Source organism: Bubalus kerabau, chromosome 21, assembly GCF_029407905.1.
Source record: "Bubalus kerabau isolate K-KA32 ecotype Philippines breed swamp buffalo chromosome 21, PCC_UOA_SB_1v2, whole genome shotgun sequence".
Lineage (NCBI taxonomy): Eukaryota > Metazoa > Chordata > Mammalia > Artiodactyla > Bovidae > Bubalus > Bubalus kerabau.
Genome location: NC_073644.1, coordinates 63977085 through 63999149, shown reverse-complemented (window position 1 = coordinate 63999149; position 22065 = coordinate 63977085). Strand labels below are relative to the sequence as shown.

The window sequence follows — 22065 nt, the reverse complement described above, 5'->3', positions numbered from 1 at the left end:
GTATCCCTAAACAAAATATAGCATTTCTTCCCATGTTTTCTTGTTTAAAACTTTTATAAGAATACTGAATGCTTCCTTCTGCAACTTGTTTTTCTCCACATGCTGCCCATGAAGCATTCATGTTGAACACGTAGCTCAAGATCACTCACTTTTGCTGCTAATACCCTATTGTATGTATACAGCATTTATCCACTTTCTAAAGGTGAGTATTTAGGAGGTTTCCAGTTTTTTGTTATTAAAAACAATGATGCTATGCACATTCTTATACATAATCTTGTGTACGTTTCTTCAGGTGTCTATTTAGCTGTGGTCAAAAGTACTTCACAGCATTCAGTCCAGATCAGTCACTCAGTCGTGTCCGACTCCTTGCGACCCCATGGACTGCAGCACGCCAGGCTTCCCCGTCCATCACTAACTCCCGGAGTTTACTCAAACTCATGCCCATCAAGCTGGTGATGCCATCCAACCATCTCATCCTCTGCCGTCCCCTTCTCCTCCTGCCCTCAATCTTTCCCAGCAACAAGGTCTTTTCCAACGCATCAGTTCTTCACATCAGGTGGCCAAAGTATTGGAACTTCAGCTTCAGCATCAGTCCTTCCAATGAACACCCAGGACTGATCTCCTTTAGGATGGACTGGTTGGATCTCCTTGCAGTCCATGGGACTCTCAAGAGTCTTCTCCAGGGTGTGGAGAAAAGGGAACCCTCTTATACTGTTGGTGGGAATGCAAACTAGTACAGCCACTATGGAGAACAGTGTGGAGATTCCTTAAAAAACTGGAAATAGAACTGCGTTATGACCCAGAAATCCCACTGCTGGGCATACACACTGAGGAAACCAGAAGGGAAAGAGACATGTGTACCCCAATGTTCATCGCAGCACTGTTTATAATAGCCAGGGCATGGAAGCAACCTAGGTGTCCATCAGCAGACAAATGGATAAGAAAGCTGTGGTACATATACACAATGGAGTATTACTCAGCCATTAAAAAGAATACATTTGAATCAGTTCTAATGAGGTGGATGAAACTGGAGCCTATTATACAGAGTGAAGCAAGCTAGAAAGAAAAACACCAATACAGTATACTAATGCATATATATGGAATTTAGAAAGATGGTAACAATAACCCTGTGTACGAGACAGCAAAAGAGACACAGATATATAGAACAGTCTTTTGGACTCTGTGGGAGAGAGTGAGGGTGGGATGATTTGGGAGAATGGCATTGAAACATGTATAATATCATATGTGAAAGGAATCGCCAGTCCAGGTTCGATGCATGAGACAGGATGCTTGGGGCTGGTGCACTGGGATGACCCAGAGGGATGGTATGGGGAGGGAGGTGGGAGGGGGGTTCAGGATGGGGAACACATGTACACCTGTGGCAGATTCATGTTGATGTATGGCAAAACCAATACAATATTGTAAAGTAATTAGCTTCCAATTAAAATAATAAATTTATATTAAAAAAAAAAGAGTCTTCTCCAACACCACAGTTCACAAGCATCAATTCTTCGGCACTCAGCTTTCTTTATAGTCCGACTCTCAGCATGGCATTAACTTTTCTAAATATTTCCCATTTGCTCTTCAAAAGAGCTGTGCCTTCCAGTCCGCCTGCCCCACGGCCTCACCACTCAGTGGTTATTGTGATAGGTTTTCTGTGCCTGCCCTGGTGACTAGTGTTACTATCTTTGCACGTGGTTGTGGGCCATTGGTGCTGCCTCTGTGAGCTGCTTTCTGTTCTCACTTTAATTTTCAGGCTGCTTGCCCCATTGTGAATGTCCAAACTGGGCAGCATGAGCGTGCTCGACCCTGCAGTGGAGGAAGGGGGCAGCATTGGGCAGGAGGCTGGCTTGCCTGGATGGTGGAAAAGACCATTCCTCAGCCCTCAGCAGATGGAACCACCACACGACTCCACCCCTGGGGTGGTTTGGAGCCCAGGGAAATCTCCCAAGTCATGTATTCCAGGAGAGACTCCACAGAGCCAAGCCAGTTGAGCTCCCCCAGTGAATCAGTTCAGGGCTCTTTACTACAAGCACCAGAAACCAGTTCTAGCTAATTTAATCCAAAATGGAGTGTATTAACAGGGTGCCAACATCATTCAGAAGGTTAGAGAACCAGGCTTGGACATGGCTTTTTGTATTAATACCTATATACATACACACACATATATATGTGCTTAGTCGCTCAGTTGTGTCCGACTCTTGGCAGCGCTATGGACTATAGCCCGCCAGGCTCCTCTGTTGGCAAGAATACTGGAGTGGGTTGCCATGCCCTCCACATGTATATAGACACAGGTGGACACAGAAGGAATCAGAAAAGAACTCCTATTTTCTAGGTGAAGAAGTAGGATCAATTGCCAATAATTAAGAGAAGGGGCAGAATGTTTAAGGCTTGAGAACAGTAGAGAAACAGATAATGTTAATCAAATTTCAAAGGCTATGATAAAAAATATCCAATTAAAATATGCCTTAAAATGGTTCCCCAATGAACAAAAGTCAGGCACCATGTGTCATCTTTGAAAAGGACTGCTGGGCTCTGTCAGAGGGCTCCATCAGGCTCTGCAGAACCTCGCACAAACCACCATCTATTTCTCCAGGAAGGAGAATGTTGTCATAGTTAGCATCTGCTTGTTCTAAGCTTAAACTCCAAACTGTGATACTTATTCTGACTAACTTTCTAAGAACGAGAGAAGAATTTTTTAGAGCAGCAGTTCCAACCACTTTTTGGCACCAAGGACTGGAAGACAGGTTTTCCACAGGCCGAGGAAGGAGATGTGACTTGGGACAGAGCCAGGCACGTCGTGTCTACGTGCCCTGCGTTTCTGTTATGACCACTGGTGACACACAGTGAGCTACGCACACACCTCACCGCATGCGGAGCCAGTGGGAGCCCTGAGCCTGTGTTCCTGCTGCTGGGCGGTCCCATCTTGGGGTGATGGGAGACAGTGACACCTCAAGTGTGTTGACTATGTCCAGTCTGCTCTGTAATCTTGTTTTGGTTGCTGTTACTGCAGAAAACGCTGCTTTGTAAAGATGGGATGTTAGAAATGGAAGCAGGCTTTTCTGTGCTTTTGTGGCAACTAAGGATGTTCTTGAGAGTCCCTTGGACAGCGAGATCAAACCAGTCAATCGTAAAGGAAATCAGTCCTGAATATTCATTGGAAAGACTGACGAAGCTGAAACTCCAATACTTTGCCCACCTGATGTTCGAAGAGCCAACTCATTGGAAAAGACCCTGATACTGGGAAAGATTAAAGGCAGGAGGAGAAGGGGATGACAGAGGATGAGATGGTTGGATGGCATCACCGACTCAATGGACATGAGTTTGAGCAAACTCCAGGAGATAGTGGAGAACAGAATCCTGGTGTACTGCAGTCCATGGGGTACAAAGAGTCGGACATGACTTGGGAACTGAACAACAGGATATTCCACTCTGACTTTAATCCATCAAGTATGGAGATTTGAAGTTGTTTCAAACTAACTCTAACCTCCAGCTGTGTGGCCCAGTTCCTAACAGGTGTGCCGGTCCATGGTGCAGGATTTGGGAACCCCTGTTCTGGAGCAAAGGGACAGTTTTGACCAGTGGTGATACACAGTGACATTGGAGGGAAAAAAGGAGTCAATTTTGCTCTTCTGGAACTGGAATGGGCTCCTCCTGGGCGAACCGAAACAATCCTTCTGAATGTGTGAATACCACCGGCGGTTCTCCCTGCACTGAGCCTGGGAAGCGGAGCACCGCCCCCCCTCCCCCCCGCCCCCGGAATTGGCACCTCCCCGCACCTGTTGAATTCCAGCCCTGGGCTCCTGGAGCAACGTGGCCATTCCCCTGGCAGGAACTCCTTCCCAGAGGCCAGGGGATGACCTCCGACCTCCTCCGCGCAGCCTCCCTGCCCAGTGATTTGACAGCACGTGGCAGACTTGCAGTGTAGTTTGATTTGAACTTTTCTTTTCCGCCTGGAGTTGAGCCAGGCTGTACATTCTGCCTCTGGGCCCTTTCCCCAGCCTCACGTCCCTGATGCCGCTTGCGGGTCCTGATGCAACAGAAGCGAGGATCTGTCAATGGTCTCCTCCATTTGATTTAGGATGGTCATGGACCCTCCCCTCCCCGCGGCCTGATTCCTTTCAGAGCGTATCTAATGCCCTGAGCGAATCTGTTAACCGAGTTAGACGCCGCCGGAGCATCAGAGGACCTCCCTGGGCTGTCTTGAGTCCAGCGCTGAAAGGCGGGCTGCAGGGAGGCTGCGCTGATCCGGAGCAGTGAGAGCGGGTGAGTGACAGCCGGGACGCGCTGACTGCACTCATCCTCGGGGGCGAGAGGCTCAGACCTGCAGAGCCCGCAGAGCAGGCTGCGGGGGCACTGGGGGCTTCTGGGCAGCCCTCGCTCTGGAAGCTCTGACACAGGGCAGGCAGGGCTGGGCTGAGAGGCGTGGCTGCGGAGGGCCCTCTCCTTCCTTATGAAGCGATTTAGGACTCGCTGCCGCGGTCTCCCGGGAAGTTCCCCTGTCTGCCTCGTGGGCCAGAGTGGGGACGCACGGGTCGTGGACGCGGCAGATGGAAAAGCACCTGCCGCCTCTGGGACGAGGAAGCCCCCCGCGCCCGCGGGGAGGGGCGCGGCCAGGACACCCGCGGACAGGCCCGGGGCTGCGGGGGCTGCTGAGGACCGGAACTGCCCCCGGGGCCCTGACGCGGTCCAGATGGCCCTGCGCCCGCGGGCAGAGAGCCAAGCCCCAACGAATTCCCGCACAGATGGACCCCGGACTCCCGCCCGACTCCCCAGACCGCACCCACAACAGGCCTGCACCACTCCCTGCAAGCAGACAGGAAGCTCTGGAATAATTCAGGCCCAAATAACTAGGGCGGGCCCCGCCACTCGCGGGGGTGGGTTGGGGGGGGTCTTCCCCGGGGGCTCAGATGGTAAAGAACCTGCCTGCCAATCCCTGGGTGGGGAAGACCCCTGGAGGAGGGAATGGCAGCCCACCCCAGTGTTCTTGCCTGGGAAATCCCATGGACAGAGGAGCCTGGTGGGCTACAGTTCATGGGGTCACAAAGAGTCAGACACAGATTAGAGACTAAACAATATATCATATATAGTATAAATACTAATTATATATATGTAGTTTTATTATTATGAAATAACATTCGTATCTCATGTCAACACAAGAAAAAACTGTTCTCTGCCCTTTGTCTCCTCTCTACGCCCACTGTGAGTCCTGTACCTGCATTGTAATTTGACCAGACCTCCCCATCAGCAGGGACACCCGCTCAACCAGAAAGAGCAACACAACACCCTCCTGGCATCGCCAGCTCCTTTAAAGACAATGTTCCTTCTTAATCTTGTAAAGGGCCTCAAGGATGCTGAGATTTGGGTTGCGTAAACTGACATGGGCTTCTTGGTGGCTCAGAGGTAAAGAACCTGCCTGCAATGCAGGAGATACCAGTCCAATTCCAGGGCAGGAAGAGCCCCTGGAGGAGGAAATGGCAACTCCCTCCAGTATACTTACCTGGAAATCCCGTGGACAGAGGAGCCTGGCAGAGAGTTGGGCATGACTGAGCGACTGAACAAGGCCCGGTGGGACCAGAGGATGGATGTAAAGGGGCACAAGGGCAGCGTGCTCGTTCACCAGATTCGGTGTTTAAATAGGAACCAGTAAAGCAGGAGTTACACCTCAGACACCTGCTGTTCACCCAGCACCACGCGGAGAGGTAAGCGAGGGGCGTGAGACGCTGTCACTGCCACCCCACAACTCGAGGCCACAGGGGAATGGAGTGCGGGAGAAGGACACGCGGGAGGCGGCCTAGCACCTCTCAACAGCTGACTCCATGGACAACAGACTGGCTTTACTCTTTAGGTCAAGACTGGCGGGATGTTACTTCCCCGGCCAGGGATCAAAACTGTGCCCCCTACCTTGGAAGCGCAGTCGTAACCCCTGGACCACAAGGAAGTCGGTCTTATGTATATATATATGTTGGTCTGGGCCGGTGCCTCTGGCCCTCAGTAGAAGCAAACTTGAGTCCTCTCTGGATAAAAGCATCCACATCTTAGGCCCTCAGGAGGCCCCCAGAGATTGATCAATGAGCTCAGAATTAAACACCGTGAAAAATACAAGCAAAACAGCCACCATGAGTGAGAATCAGCACAGAATTAAACTCCCTTCCTTCAGCTCATGAAATTAATCAGACACAGAATTATAAAATGATGATGTGCACATGTTTAAAGGCTGAACAAAGGAATCACAAAATAAGTAAGCAATATAAGACCATAAAAGAACCAGGAAGGTTATGGGGGGAAAAAGTCAACTTGAACAATTATAAAAGTTAACAAAACACACTTCAATGTGGAAAAGAGAAAATTAGTATAGCTGAAGAGATCATTTTTTATCTAATCCTTAAATATGTACTGAATATTTACCACAAGTCATTACTGTGTTAGGTTAGGGGAGTATGCTGCTGCTAAGTCGCTTCAGTCGTGTCCGACTCTGTGCGACCCCATGGACTGCAGCCCACCAGGCTCCCCCGTCCCTGGGATTCTCCAGGCAAGAACACTGGAGTGGGTTGCCATTTCCTTCTCCAGTGCATGAAAGTGAAAAGCGTATAGCAGTGAACAAAACGGATAAAGGTCCTTGCCCATACAGAGGTTACAAAGTAGACAAGTAAAATACTTTAAAAACCAAATGCCTGGGAAAAGAATAGAGAATGCCACGTGTGGGTAGAGCTGTATTTTAAACAGGAAGGACAGGAAAGTCCTGGCTGAGAAACTGATGTTTGGGTAAAGATTTGAAAGAGATGAAGGGTCCACCCATAAGAACACAGCTGGTGCTGCTCAGTCACTCAGTCGCGTCCAACGCTGCCACCCTTGGACTATATACTGCCCCCTAGCCTCCTCCGTCCATGGGATTCTCCAGGCAACAATGCTGGAGTGGGCTGCCATTCCCTTCTCCAGGGGATCTTCCCGACACAGGGATCAAAGCCGTGTCTCCCACATTGGCAGGAGGATTCTTTACCACCGAGCCACCCGGGAAACCCCACCCATAAAAATACTGGGGAGACAAGCATACCAGGGAAAGGACACACTGGGAATGGTGGCTCAGGGGCCATGGGGCGGGGATACACTTGATAAACTTGACCTCCTGGAAAAGAGGTCTGGGTGGGTGAGAAGATGGGGTGAGGGTCCAAGGGCAGGTCCTGGGACCTTGTGGGACAGTCCGGGATGAGGCCAGGTGGCGCACGCACCTGAAAGTGCATCTGCAGTCAGCGCCTATGGACTTGAACTTGCCTGTAACACGCAGCTGGCAAGCGACCCTCAAGCTCCTCCCTCCCAGTTTGTCTGGCATGCCTTCTCGTGTGTCTGCAATCCTCTCCTCCCCCTAGTCCTTCACCTTTGACGTTTTCCCTGACTGTTTCGGTCTGATTTATTTGCACCCTGACCCCTGCTCCCATCTCAGCCTGTATATACAGACCCGCCTTTGTGTCCTATTGACTGTTTCATGCCTTCAACCAGGAGCTCCATACGCATGAGGAGGAGGTGCAATCATCAAAGGCAACGCTCAATATATTGAAATGTCCTCTACAAAATGCCAGATTATTGCAGGAAAGGGCTAAACGGTGACTGCAATAAAATTCTTTTGGTGCTATTACCGGATTTGGCTTGTCTTTAATTTAGGCGCACTGCTGAATGTGCAATCAATATTTTAGTAATTATGTACAAATAGCTCTTGTTATAAATCAAAGTTGTGCTCACTGCCTTAAGCTCTGGCTTTGGTAACAAGCCTTTTCTTGATCACCGTGCTGTTTTCGGCGTGAGTCTCTTCACTCAGCTCCCAGGACCTTTCTCCCACAAAGCTGCGTGTTGGGGCCAACTGGTCACACAGATACTAACTTCCCTGCCTGGCTGGAGTGAACCATGGTCAGCTCGCTCACCCACGGGAGAATCAGGCTTCCTCTCTTGACCGCGGGATTCCAGCCAGGAGGCTGCGCTGTGTGGCCCAGGCCACCGTGACCCCCTGCACAAATCTCTCCAAGAAGTACTGGGACTTGAGCTTATTCCACGTGAAGGGCAGTCTGGAATACACGCTGCAGGGCAGAGCCAGCCTGTCCTGGTGTGACGGGCCTGGTGTGCCCCGTCACCGTGCGCCGGCGGCTCGTCAGGCTGCTGCTGGCAGGGGCAGCGTGGTTCTGGGAAGGGGGTCACCCCGAGGTAAGGCAGCGCTCGGGTGTCCTCAGCAGTTCAGAGACAGGTACGTGGACCCAGATAAAGAGCATTTGGGTGAGCACCCACAGTCACCAATTTGCACTTTCAGAAGATTCAAACTGGAACAAGAAGGCTTTGCCAACAAAGGGGAAGAAAGCACAAAAATCTGTATTTTTTCTTCTTCTTTTCCCATGAAGAACTAGGCTTAGTAGCAAACCAAGACAAAGGGGGATCTTTTTATTTTTCAAAGGGGGTCTTTAAGGAGTGGTGTCCTATGACAAGGCGATTTACACGGAGCCCAAGGTTCCCATGCAGGTTCTTCCCTGTCACCGTCGAATAGCTCCGTTTTTTCTAAGCTTGTCCAAAGCACGAGACAAGATCTACTTTTCCATCTTTACCACGGAACTGTCTCTGCGTTTGCAGGCCTCTCCCCACCAGCATCTGCACAGCCCTCCGGGTTGGGACAGGACTCTGCAGTGACGCCCCAGGTCCCCGTAAACACCCCCATTTTCAGCCACAGTGATTTGCATTCCACACGTCTGTCCTGGGCGGACAAGAAGAGCAGATACGGTCGTGACCGAGGGCGACTCCAGAGCAGGAAAGATGCCCCGGCGGCCGGCCCCGGGAGTCACCCCTCCCTCCGTCTCCTGACCGGAGAGCCGCCACCGTCCAATCAGCGGCTGAAGCGACATCCTCCGGCACGCGGCTTCGGTCTGACTCCCCACGTGCTCCCCACCCTGTGCCTGCTGTGATTGGCCACAAAGCCTTCGTGTGCAGCCCAGCACACACATTATGGGGGCTTATATCTACTCTTTTTTTTTTTTTTAAGTGCTTTTTTAAGGGTGGTAAAAGTCACATAATACAAAACATGCTCTTTTAACCGTATTTAAGTGTACAATTCAGGGCCCTAAGAACACTCACACTGTTGTGCAAATCTGGCCATCATCCATCTCCCAAATGTCTCACCTTCCAAGACTGGACTCTGTCCCCACGAAACGCTAACTCTCCACTCCTGCCCCAGCCTGCATGTGCCCCTGGCACCCGCCAGGGTACATTCTGACTCTGTGAGTTGACTGTTTGGGGTACCTCATACAAGTGAAATCGCAGTATTTGTCTGCACCAAATGTGTACTGGAATGAATTTTTAGGGTTACCATACATCCTACAAACAGACTGTGTGTGTGCTCAGTCGCTCAGTCATGTCTGACTCTTTGTGATCCCAAGGACTGTAGACCACCAGGCTCCTCTGTCCATGGGATTCTCCAGGCAAGAATACCGGAGTGGATTGCCGTGCCCTCCTCTAGGGGATCTTCCTGACCCAGGAATCCAACCGTGTCTCCTGCGTTGGCAGGAGGATTCTTTACCACTGTGCCAACTGGGAAGCCCACAGACGGATTAAATACTCTAAAAAAAAAAAAAAAAAAATCAGTGTGTCCGAAGCTCTGCTGCCGGCCTCCCTTCCTGCCCCAGGCACATTCACGAACCTTCCTGCCTCCCCGTGACCTGCACCGGGAAACCCCCGGGCCTGTCCCCTTCTCATCCCTGAGATGACAACACACACCCAGTTCTCGCTTCACTCACACCGGGAGCCTCGATGTTCCTCTCCATTCTTGCCTTTGGCTCAAAAGACATTAAAAACCCCAAACAAAAATTCTAATAAGAGATGAAAACAAACAACTAACATATCAAAAGAACTAGTCATTTGGCCCCTGGAAGTATGAATAGTTCCTGCCTTCTCTGTATCAGGGCACTGAATTAAAAACAAAAACAGAAACACACGTGTTAAATACACGTTTAAGCCTCACCTCTGACAGATGACTGAGGGGTGTTATGTGCTGAATCGTATTTTTTTGTTCAACCCACAGAGATAATTATTTACTCAATAAAATTTAAACAGTTATGGTATAATTGGAAGCTGAGGGGAGCTTCTTTCTCTTTCCAACTCCTCTCAGCTGCAGTTGACAGAACTGCGCCTTAGAAAACATGGTTATTTTAAATAGTTTGCTTCTATAGTTTGGTGCTTCCCAGGTGGCGCTAGTCGTAAAGAACCTGCCTGCCAATGCAGGAGATGTAAGAGACACAGGTTTGATCCCTGGGCTGCGAAGATCCCCTGGAGGAGGGCCTGGTGACCCACTCCACTATTTTTGCCTGGAGAATTCCATGGACAGAGGAGCCTGGAGGGCTATAGTCCATGGGTTTCAAAGAGTCAGACATAACTGAAGTGACTTAGCATTACCAGTTAGCTATAAAGTTCTCTTCTTTTTCATTTATGAGCTTATCAAGACTAGGAAGGTTTTGAACCATCCAAGAGAACCACTGGACCTCAGTGTCCTAAAGGTAACCTGGACACTTAAAGGGCTCCAAGGTCAGGAATTATCAGGATTAGCTGGCACCTGGTTCATCAGGACAGCTTGCACATCCAGCAGGTAAGCTAAGTAGGGCTCACAGGAGGGATATTTCCGCAGCTGACAGCTTGTGCATAGTTAACAGCTTGTTAGTAGGAGACCCAGGTCATGATCCAGACCAGATCACAGTGACTCCCGCAAGGGGCTCCTGACCCCTCTCCCCAGCTGCATGACGGTGGTCTCCTGGGTGGCTCTGCGAGTTTCTCCTGCTGTTTGGAAGGTACCATCCTTCTGCCTGAATTTCCACGTGGCATCCTACTGCTGCTACTGCTAAGTCGCTTCAGTTGTGTCCGACTCTGTGCGACCCCATGGACTGCAGCCTACCAGGCTTCTCCGTCCATGGGATTCTCCAGGCAAGAACACTGGAGTGGGTTGCCATTTCCTTCTCCAATGCATGAAAGTGGAAAGTGAAAGTGAAGTCACTCAGTCCTGTCTGACTCTTAGCAACCCCATGGACTGCAGCTTACCAGGCTCTTCTGCCCATGGGATTTTCCGGGCAACAGTACTGGAGTGGGATGCCATTGTCTTTTCCCATGTGGCATCCCAGGCAATGTGAAACCCAGAATGGGGTGAATTAACCCTTATTTGAAATGCATTCAGTAAATCACTCCAGTTCATCAAAATATGATTCAGGAATCATGAAAACAAAGCACATGTTTGGTGCATGTCTTGAGAACACACAATGGCCCTTCCTGAGCCCACGTTAGGAGGCGGCGATAGTTCAGCCACGTTCTGTGCTTCTGGGTAGCACCTTCTGCTGGGGGATGGACAGTGGGCCCACTCAGAAGGGGAGGCAGCCACCCCAAGGCTTTGGTCTGCCTTTTGTTTGGCACATCACCTGCTGCCCTTCTTGGAAAAGGCCAGAGGCCTCGTGGGCTTCTCTTCCCGTCCAGCGGGGCCTTCCTCTGTCTGCGTTTTATTGCCTGGAGCTCTGCTGGCTGTCAGGCTGGCCTGCGGAAATTCCTCACCTGAGCAGCGCCTCTGAGTCAATCCCAGAGACACATGAGGAGCAAAAAGGCAGCGGAGCTTCGTGTCAGGGAACGAGGCAGGTGAACATGCAACAACCCAAGGGCACAAAGACTGCTGGAAGGCGTCCTGTCCTCCCCGACCTCCTTCTCCTTTTTCTTTTTTTTTCTTTAACTTTTTGGCCACACAGCATGGCATGCCGGATCTTAGTTCCCCGACCAGGGATCGAGTCCGTGCCCCCTGGGGTGGAGGCACAGAGTCTTAACTGCTCGACAGTCAGGGAAGTCCCCTCTCCTCTTTCTCGTTTGCTCCTTTTGATCCCCCCATTTCTGAGGACTTCTGATGCCAGCCCCTGCCAGCCGGGAGCCCAAGACACCAGGTGATGGTCCTGTCTAGAATGTGTGCTGAGAATGACCTCTTTTTCACTCACTAGAGGGGAATAAACAGTGTCATGGAGATTTAAATCATCATTAATGGAGACTGCTTTATGAGAAAAGGTATTTTTCTTTTCCGAAGGGGATAAAAGATTATTAGCCAACTGGTTACTTAAGTTTATGTGAGCATACAGCATAGGGTGCCAGTGGTTTTCTGTTATTTTCAGGGGTAACTGTAAATTAAGGAAACGACAAGATAACTTGAGGACTTTTCCCCCCTCCCCGAAGATAAATATGGGTTGCACCCAAGAGCTCTCAAAAAATAAGAAGAAATGCTACCTTGAAAACTAGATCAATGTGGTAGATAAATACAATGGGATATTACTCAGCCATAAAAAAAGAACAAAACTTTTCATTTGTAGAGATGTGGATGGACCTAGAGTCTGTCATACAGAGTGAAGTAAGTCAGAAAACCAAATATCGTATTTTAACCCATATATATGGAATCTAGAAAAATGGTACAGATGAACTATTTACAGGGCAGGAATGGAGAACAGACGCGTGGAGATGGGGAGGGGGAGGGGAGGCTGGGACGGCCGGGAGGGTGACCCTGATGTGTGTGCGCAAGCACGTGTGAGACAGCTGGCCCGCGGGAGCCTGCTGGTGGCACGGGGCTCCGCTCAGAGCTCTGTGGTGACCCAGGTGATGGGTGGGGGCTTTAGACGGAGGGGCTGTATGTACACACACCGCTGATCCCGTGTTCACAGCAGAAACTAACCCTACACCGGCAAGCAACTATGCTCCAATGATGAAACTTAAAAAAGAAAGAAAAAATTGTCAAACAAGAAAAAGAAAAGCACCTTTTTCAGGCAAAATGCCCTGATCAACTGTATCCTCACAGCCAATGACCATTCGTGTGAAATACCGTGCCTGGTGATTAAACCTGTTAAAGATCTGCTCAGCCAAGGATCGAGAGGGCACCCCTCACCCTCCCCTCCCGCATGGGCCTTCTCACTGGGCAACCATTGCTTGCAAAAAGGATCCCATAGCTTTACATTTTTATGACCCTACTTCCAGCGGCCAGTAGTAGCCCACAGCTGCCCTCATCCTTCTCAAGTCGTCTGCTGAGCCCCTAAGGCCGCCGGGGGCCTTCACTTAGCTCCAGCCAAGCTGAGGCTCTGGAGCCGGCCCCCTGGGGCTGGGCCGCAGCCCTGGCAGCGCTGCCAGGGGCCAGCATCACAGCTACTCTGTGAGCGAAACTGGGCCCAGCCTGCAGCCTCAGGGTATTTACACCCACTGCCTCGGTTTGAATGTCGTCTCTCCCCAGAGCAGGGCCCACGTAAAGAACTGGGAACAGACGCATCACTTGGAAAGGGCCATCCCTCCCTAAGGCTGCTGTAAGAGCTTACTACAAGGCAGGCGGCTGAAAATAACAGAGCTTTCTCTTCTCACGGTTTCAGAGGCCAGAGGTCCGAACTCGAGCGGTTGGCCGGCCACGCTCGCAGGGAAGGCTCTTGGGGAAGGTCCTTCCTCCACTCTCCTGGGCCCCTGGCAGCGGCTCACTAGTGGAGGTGCTCCGAGGCTTGGCCCTTGCTCATCCTGTGACCCTGCTCCCGTGCTTCTCTCGTTTAAGGACACACTTGCTGGATTGAGGGGCCCCTGTGCCCAGTCAAGTCCATTCTCAGCTTGACTACACTCGGGTTCTGGGGGGACGTGGAATTTCAACCCTGCATGGGGCTCAAGGATCGTTAATTCTGGACTCACCCAGTGTTGACAGGGAGGCTAAGCTGGAAGCAGAGGGAGAGGGGATGTGGTGGATGGGGACGCACAGGGGGTGCCTCTCTGTGCCTTCCCCACCAGCTTCCCTGGGGCTCAGCGGTGGGGAAGGCGCCTGCCAACGCAGGAGATGTGAGTTCAGTCCCTGGGTCAGGAAGATGCCCTGGAGAAGGGAATGGCAACCCACTCCAGTGTTCTTGCCTGGGGAATCCCATGAACAGAGGAGCCTGGCGGGCTACAGTCCAGGGGGTCACAAAGAGCTGGACACAACTTATCAACTAAAAAACAACAATCTTGCTCATCGCTTACTCCTACCACTGAGATTTTTCCATGAACAATTCCTAACCAACTTGACACAGTCTACAAGCCTCTGTCCTCTCAGACACGGCAAATACCTCTGAGAAATAGCTTCTCAAGCTACAGTTCTCAAGGGGGTGGGGCCCCTTACAATGGCCTGGCCTGGACTCTCACCAGAACGCCTGCCCCAGGAATGCTGCCCGGGGTGTGGCGGGGACAGAGGCGTGCCTTGCAAATAAATCATTTCCACAGTGACGCGCTGGCCCTCCTGCAAGTGTTTTCTATATCTCAGGTGTGTAGCTTCTATTTCAAACCGTGATGATGAACTTCCTGGCAATTCGTCAACCCTGGCACTTTTCTGGAGCCTGGGGAGGAGCGGTGGGTGGGGAAAAGGGATGGTCAGGGAGACCAGGGAGCAGCTGCCTGAAAAGACAAATCACCCACATCTCACTCATTTCATGTTTCCTAGAGTAATATACACAAAGTTTGTAGCGGGGATGGAAAACCCAGTTGAAACCTTGTGTGGAAATGTGGGGACTGAGCAGGGTGCTGTGTTAGGAAGATTCAGCAGCTACATCTCTGTGCAAAGTGGGATGGGAGCCATGATAAAGTCAACATCTAAGTTCACACAGCACTATTTACAACAGCCAGGACACGGAAGCAGCCTAGAAGTCCATCAGCAGATGAATGGATAAGGAAGCTGTGGTATATACACACAATGGAATATTACACAGCTATAAAAAGGAACACGTCTGAGTCAGTTTTAATGAGGGAGATGAACCTAGCTAGAGCCTCTTATCCATAGTGAAAGTCAGAAAGAGAAAAACAAACATCATTTATTAACACATATATATGGAATCTAGAAAGACGGTACTGATGATCCTACATGCAGGGCAGCAGAGGACACACAGATGTAAAGACAGACATTTTTTGGACAGAGTGGGAAAAGGAGAGGGTGGGATGATTTGAGAGAACAGCACTGAAACATATATATTATCATATGTAAGGCAGGTCACCAGTGGGAGTTAGATGCATGACGCAGGGACCCAAAGCTGGCACTCTGTGACGACCTGGAAGGATGGAGTGGGGAGCGAGGGGGAGGGGGCTCAGAGGGAGGGGACACGGGTGTGCCTACGGCTGATGCGTGTCGATATATGGCAGTGCATGTGTGTGTGCATGCTAAGTCACTTCAGTCGTGTCCACCTCTTTGCAACCCCATGGACTGTAGCCTGCCAGGCTCCTCTGTCCTTGGGGTTCTGCAGGCAGGAATGCTGGAGTGGGGTGCTCTGCTCTCCTCCAGGAGATCTTCTCAACCCACGGATCAAATCTGCATCTCCTACGTCTCTTGCATTGGCAGGCGGGTTCTCTACCACTAGTACCACCTGGGAAGAAGCCCAACGTGTGGCAGAGGCCATCACAATATTGTAATTATCCTCCAATTAATATAAATTAAAAAAAATTTTTTTAAGTTACCATCTGCCACAAACACCCCCGGGGACTCGGGTCAGGGGCCACAAAGCTGCCATGCTTCATGTATAGCTTTGTTTGGATCATTTCCTAAATGTGCTGCTTATAGACACAGGTAACAGACGTCTATGGCCTGATATAAAAATACACGTAGTCGTAGAAAGAAGCTATTTTTATGCCATCCCCACTTTTCCGTGCTTCTAGAGACATACTGATACTCAGTGGAGGAGTGGATTTTGAATCGTCAGTTCTGAGAGGCGGGCACTGGGTCTGTTTGCACTCCGCAGCTGAGTGCCTGCATGGTGTCGCTGGTGTAACCAGGGTTGCTGCGCTTAGGCCAGGCCTGGGCTAAGTTACTGAAGTCGGGGGCGGAGGAGAAATTAAGAAACGGGGGTGGGACAGTGCTGCATTTTAAACGGACAGGGTTTTCCGGGAAGTCGAGTGGTTAAGAACCCGCCTCGCGATGCAGGGGACACTTTGTCTCCATCCCTCGTCCAGGAAGACACCACCTGCTCAGAGTAACTGAGCCGCGCCCACAGCCACCCAGCCTGCGCTCTGAAGTCCGCGAACCAGTTACTGAGCCCGCGGGCCGCAGCGACGGGGACCCGCGAGCCGCCCCCGAGCCGAGCTCGGCATCAAGAGAAGCCGCCGCGGTGAGCAATCCGCGCATCCAGCCAGAGGGCCGCCCGTGCGCGGCAGTGGAGCCCCCGTGCGGCCAGAGTAGGTACTACATAAACGCATGTGTTTAAAAAATTAAGGACAGTGGATACACAATAAGGACCTACTCTACAGCACAGGGGACTCTGCTCAGTGCTGCGTGGCAGCCTGGATGGGAGGGAGCTTGGGGGAGAATGGGTGCATGTATGTGTATGACTGAGTTGCTTGCTGTCCACCTGAAACCATCACGACATTGTTAATCAGCTATATTCCAATATAAAATTAAAAATTTAATTAAAAAAAGAAACTGGGGGTGGGAGTGTTTTTTGGTCCCAGTTCTGCCCCTAAGGGCAGCTTCACGCACCCCCGTGGGTAATTTTCAACCCTCAGCATCTGTTTCCCCGCCTCTAAAATGGGAATGAAGAGGCCGCCCCGCCTTCCGGCTCAGGTTGGTGACAGGCGGATACAGAGGGGAGGTAGGAACAGAGACCAGGAACGGGGCGGGCGTTATCTTCGAGAAGTCATTCCTGCACAGTCTGAGGGCAGGGCCATGACAGAAAGGACTGTGTGCATGAGCGGGGCATTGCCCAGGAAACCCGGCTCTGGTTGTTACAGAGGGCCACCCAGACGTCCCCAGGGCCCAGCTGTTCTGAGGATGCCAAGCAAGGCAAAGCGCTCACCTGGAGGGCGAGCAGTGCCCGGGACAGGGTGCGAGGATCGCCCGAGGGGTGGTGCCCACGGCCGACCCTTCCTACAGGGGCCCCTTCTGCAGGCGCCCAGGAGGGACGGCCCAGGCCCCTGCCCTCAAGGCCAGCCCCAGAGCTCACTAGCAGGGGTACCAGAAACTACTCAGCAGAACGTCTGCCGTGAGGGAGAGGGAGGAAGAGCCGTCTTTGCCAGGATCTCAAATGCGTGGCTAAAAGGAGACAAGAACCCTACTTTCCAGAGGCGAGGAAAAGAGGGTGTCTGGAGAGCTGGAGAGCAAGCCCATATTCTCTGCGGAGAGCTGGCCTGGGGGGACGGGGCCATGAGACCAGAGGGTGTCAGCTGGGCTCTGATGCCCACGGTCCCTCCCAGGTAAAGGGGGTGGTGTGAGCAGAAAAAAACCCCACCTATGGAACTTCTGTTTTTAAATGTTTAATCCTGTGCAAGGGGCTTTCCTGGTGGCTCAGCGGTAAAGAATTCACCTGTCATGCAGGAGACGCAGGTTCCAGCCCTGGGTCAGGAAGATCCCCTGGAGGAGGGCACGGCAACCCACTCCAGTGTTCTTGCCTGGGGAATCCCATGGACAAAGGAGCCTGACAGGCTACAGTCCATGGGGTCACAAACGAGTCAGACATGACTTAGCGACTCAACACCACAACCGATCCTGTGCAATAAAGCGAGCTTGAGGCTAAGAAGTCACAGGGTTGTGGGAGCAGGAGGGGTTCCTGATGCCTGCGCCCACGGGTGAGGTCAGTCAGTCTTCTTGTGAAAGGCTGTGAGTTAAAAGGCAGGCAAGGGGGCAGTTTACCTGGTGCAAGAGGGCACATTGTCTACATGGAATATTAGAATGCTAGTGAAACGGTCTAAAAGCTGGTCAGCCACTCATGATCCCCGCGCACAGCAATTCTAAACGCTGATGATACAACAACATTGTGTGTGTGCTAAGTCACTTCAGTCGTATCCGACTCTTTGTGACCCCATGGACTGTATCCCATCAAACTCCTCTGTCCACGGGATTCTCCAGGTAAGAACACTGGAGTGGGTTGCCAGGCCCTCTTCCAGGGGGTCTTCCTGACCCAGGGATCGAACCTGCCTCTTACATGTCGGGCACTGGGCGGCAGTTTCTTTACCACTGGGAAGCCCAGGGATACAAGGTTCCTCACCAAAAACCTGGCCGAAGTTCTAAACGACTGTGGTTACTGTGGAGTTTCTACTATACACTGAAGCCTCAATGAGCACATCTGTGGTGTTTACCCTTTTAATAAATAGTCCATGTGGTCGTTAACCTGTCACCTAGGGAGGACGCAGTTACAGGCGCTTGTCCCCAAACAGGGCACGAGACCCTGACAGTGGGGGCGACTGCAGACAGAAGTGTGGACTGGAGTGACTTCAATTCTGCTGTTCTATGTAAGCATACAAGAATACTTTCAGACTGTCAGGATCCACCTGGAACAAGGTGCACGATGCTTTAAGACTGTTCTTGAAAGATGAGTGTGAAGAAATTGGCGAGAGGGCAGATACTTCTGCCAAAAGACAAAAAATAGTGAGGAAAGGGACAGTTATATAAAAAAGAAAATCAAATTCAAAGAAGTGTTAGGAGAAATGGCTGAAGATGTCAATGTTACACTTGCCAGAAGAAATGAAACTTGCAGTGTTCAATGCCTGAGTCAGTTGCCAGGAACTGGACAAGTGCCTGGTGACTCGAAGAAGTCCTGTTTGCCATCATACTGGCACTTTCCTCTGATTTTTGCAGAAGCAAAACTCGAGGATCAAATACAACAGAAATGTGTGGTGCTCTCTGGTGATGGGTTTTAGTGAAAACTTTTCAATTGTGGCGGCGTTAGAAAGCTGCTAGAATTGATCCTGAAGAAACCCAGGCTGCATCACCCATTCTGAAATTTGCTGTGACGTGAGACTGAGCTGGGTCTTCGTCAAATTTATCTGTATGGTTCAGACTTCTATGTCTCTACTTATATGTCTTATATGTAGACATATTAGTGTGCTAAGTTGCTTCAATCATGTCCAACCCTGCGACCCTAGGGACTGTAGCCCGCCAGGCTCCTCTCCAGGCCATAATACTGGGGTGGGTTGCCCTGCCTTCTCCAGGGGATCTTCCCAACCCAGGGATCGAAACTGCATCTCTTACATCTTTTGCATTGGCAGGTCGATTCTTTACCACTGGTGCCACCTGGGAAGCCCTAGACACCTAAGTAATGACTGTTTATATGACATAACTACTTAGATGTCTCCTGTTACAGGCAAGAGAAAACTTCAGAAATTAAAATGAGGCAAAATACTCCTCAATCCACTATGAGCTAGATCGGCAAATGTGACTGCTCTCTTCAGCCGTCTCCTCAAACCCTCACCCACTGAAGGCTGTGTCACAGACTCAGGGGAGGAAGCTGGGGTCTTGGGGGTAAAACTGACTTGTTTTGATAATCCTGGCTCTGTCCCTTACTGGCTGCAAGATCTTGGGCAATTCATTCTCCGAGCCTCCATTTTTGTTGTCTGTAAAACAGAGACAATAGCAGACTCTGAAAATCATTAAATGAGTACATACACACAGAGGATTTAGAACAGATCCGTTCTGTAGGCAGCAAAGCTCTGGACCCCAGGGAGGGATGTTCTGCAGTAGTTTAGGCGTCAGACAACAGGGCGTCGGGAGCAGTTTTAAGGGTAACGGGTAGTTTCTTCTGGGAGACCTGCTCTGCTGTGTCTCAGAGAATGGACCAGTCGGAAGATGCCCTGTCCTCCCAGAGGGACCCTCCTGAAGCTCTGATTGGAAGGCTGAGGTGTATTAGCAATTGCTGCTATGGCAGAGGGCTTCTGGCCTTGCTTCTCAGCTGTCAAAGCCAAGCATCCTAAAGCTACCTCTCCTTACGAGCACGACGTGGCAGTGGATGAAATCTGGAGGTTTCAGTAAGAACAGCACACACAAGGCTTGCCTGAATTCAGGTCATGTTTCCCTAGCACTGGGCTCATCACTAGAGGGGTGGGGTTGGGCCAAATCTTAAGGGCCCACTTGGCAACTCTAAGGACTGGCAAGGAAGGAAGAAACTGGTAAATGATGTTTTAAAAATATGTTAAATGCTAAGCAGTCTGTCTCATTTCTAATGTTTATTTACGGGTATTTGCTGCTATTTTTTAGGAAATCTGGTAGTGAGTATCCAACTATCGCAAGCCTCCACCTGTTCCTGGGGAGCGGCTTCTGAAACACAGTCACACACTTCCAACAGCCCACGTAAGCTGATGGGTGGATGTGTCCCCCGGGGTGAACTCAGGGATAGCAGAGGACCCTACTTCCAAAACAGTCCAGCCACCTTCTTGGTGAATAAATGAGGAAAATATCACTTAGGGAAGAGCAGTGAACAAATGTCCATTGACTCAAAGTTCAATTCAGTTCAGTTGCTCAGTCGTGTCCAACTCTTTGTGACCCCATGGACTGCAGCACGCCAGGCCTCCCCGTCCATCACCAACTCCTGGAGTTTACCCAAACTCATGTCCATTGAGTTGGTGATGCCATCCAACCATCTCATCCCCTTCTCCTCCTCCCCTCAATCTTTCTCAGCATCAGGGTCTTTTCCAATGAGCCAGTTCTTCACATCAGATAGTCAAAGTATTGGAGCTTCAGCTTCCACAACAGTCCTTCCAATGAACACTCAGGACTGATCTGACTCAAAGTTATTGTTAATCAATTATTTTCCTCAGATCAAGTTTTAACAGAGGAAAAAAGGAAAGAAAGAAGGGGGCCTGCAGTTTTGATGAGAGAGCAAAGAGAGGGATGCAGAGGAAGAAATGAAAGGCGGCCGATAACAGACTTGTCCACTTCACCCTGGATGGAGCAGAATGAACAACAGCGGGAGGTTCCAGGGCTTTCCGGGAGACCCAGCGGTAGAGTCCTCCGCAAAACAGGAGGTGTGGGTTCGGTCCCTGAGTCAGGGAGATGCGCTGGAAGAGGGAATGGCAACCCACTTCAGTACTCTTGCCTGGGAAATCCATGGACAGAGGAGCCTGGTGGGCTATAGTCCGCGGGGCCGCAAAGAGTTAGACTCGATTTAGTGAATAAAGAAAGTTCTAGCCTGACCCTGTCTGACTCCCCTGTTGAAACACTTACAGTGATGTTGATGCGGGAAGTTGGCTCAGATCCGACCAGAAATGCGTTTAATCCTGTCCCATCAAACCGGCCCATCCTTAGCTGGTCCCTCTGAGCAAGCTACGGGGTGTTAAGGCACAAAGGGTTCTCCCCTCTCAGCAGCCCAGGCAGCACCCGCCGACGCGGGCCGACAGCGCCTTCTCCGCCACTCACGCACCCAACCGGGCACAGGCAGGCCCCGACGGAGCGGCGCCGCGATGCTCAGCTCCACGGCCTGAGAGCCTCCTCCCGCTCACCTCCATCTGACTGTGTGGTCCGGCTGTGTGTTGATCCGGGGTCCTTCAAGTGATGGAGGTGATAGGAACTTGATCACAGAGGAGGCTGTTGATGAGGGGAGCAGCCGGAGGGTCTATCTAATCTGAGAATTAAGGATAAGTGACGTGGTCTTCTGGGCTTCCCTGGTGGCTCAGAAGGTAAAGAATCCGCCTGCAGTGCAGGAGACCCAGGTTCCAGCTCTAGGTTGGAAAGATCCCCTGGAGAAGGGAATGGCTGCCCACGCCAGTGTTCTTGCCTGGAGATTCCCATGGACAGAGGAGCCTGGCGGGCCACAGTTCAGGGTGTCACAGAGAGCTGGAGGTGAGTAAGCAGGACGGCACAACAGCTCGGTCGCTGGCGTCGTCAGAGCCTGTGAGAACCGCCTCACTGACACCTTCCTCCATCCCGGCCGCTCCGCTAACAGGTGCTGGAGGGGCCCCAGGGCCCGGGCCCACTTTCCACGGGGCCCGTCCCGCCGAGGGCGTCCCTTCAGGCGCGGTGTCAACCGGGTGAGTGAGCATTTCCTAAACCCGAATCAGCTGAGTTAACATACTGCGGATTTAAACAGGACGGCTCATCTGAGCCAGGCGGTTTCACACCCTCATAGCGGGAGTCCCATTTAAGAACTTGACTAGGGCAGCAGAGTGCGCCTGTTTGCACCAGGACAGATGTATTAATGGCAGCGAAGCAGAGAAGAGAACCTGGCGATGTCCTGGAAATTTCTGTAAAGGATCACGCATGGGAGATTACATGAACACCACCCTCAGGGCAGACAGGTGGCCTCGCACCCCGGGCTTCAGAAGCTGGTCTCAGCCACCAGGAGA

The 22065-nt window shown here is 51.2% G+C and overlaps 1 protein-coding gene across 1 annotated transcript; it reads left to right on the top strand.

Moving 5' to 3' along the window:
• The first annotated feature begins 5542 nt into the window (after positions 1-5542).
• Positions 5543-21204, top strand: LOC129636048 (uncharacterized). Its single transcript, XM_055559317.1, has 5 exons — positions 5543-5587; positions 5641-5702; positions 8076-8233; positions 15970-16191; positions 21086-21204. Exons 1-5 carry the CDS (start codon positions 5543-5545, stop codon positions 21202-21204), a joined length of 606 nt encoding a protein of 201 aa, XP_055415292.1.
• The last annotated feature ends 861 nt before the right edge of the window (positions 21205-22065 follow it).

What these genes read in the sequence shown, in the direction of transcription:
- LOC129636048 (XM_055559317.1), top strand. Translation starts at nt 5,543, where the DNA reads ATGACTGAGCGACTGAACAAGGCCCGGTGGGACCAGAGGATGGAT. An exon ending in GGTGGGACCAGAGGATGGAT is followed by an intron (nt 5,588 to 5,640) that starts GTAAAGGGGCAC and finishes GTGTTTAAATAG; the next exon opens with GAACCAGTAAAGCAGGAGTT. An exon ending in GGAGCCCCCGTGCGGCCAGA is followed by an intron (nt 16,192 to 21,085) that starts GTAGGTACTACA and finishes CTCCCCTCTCAG; the next exon opens with CAGCCCAGGCAGCACCCGCC.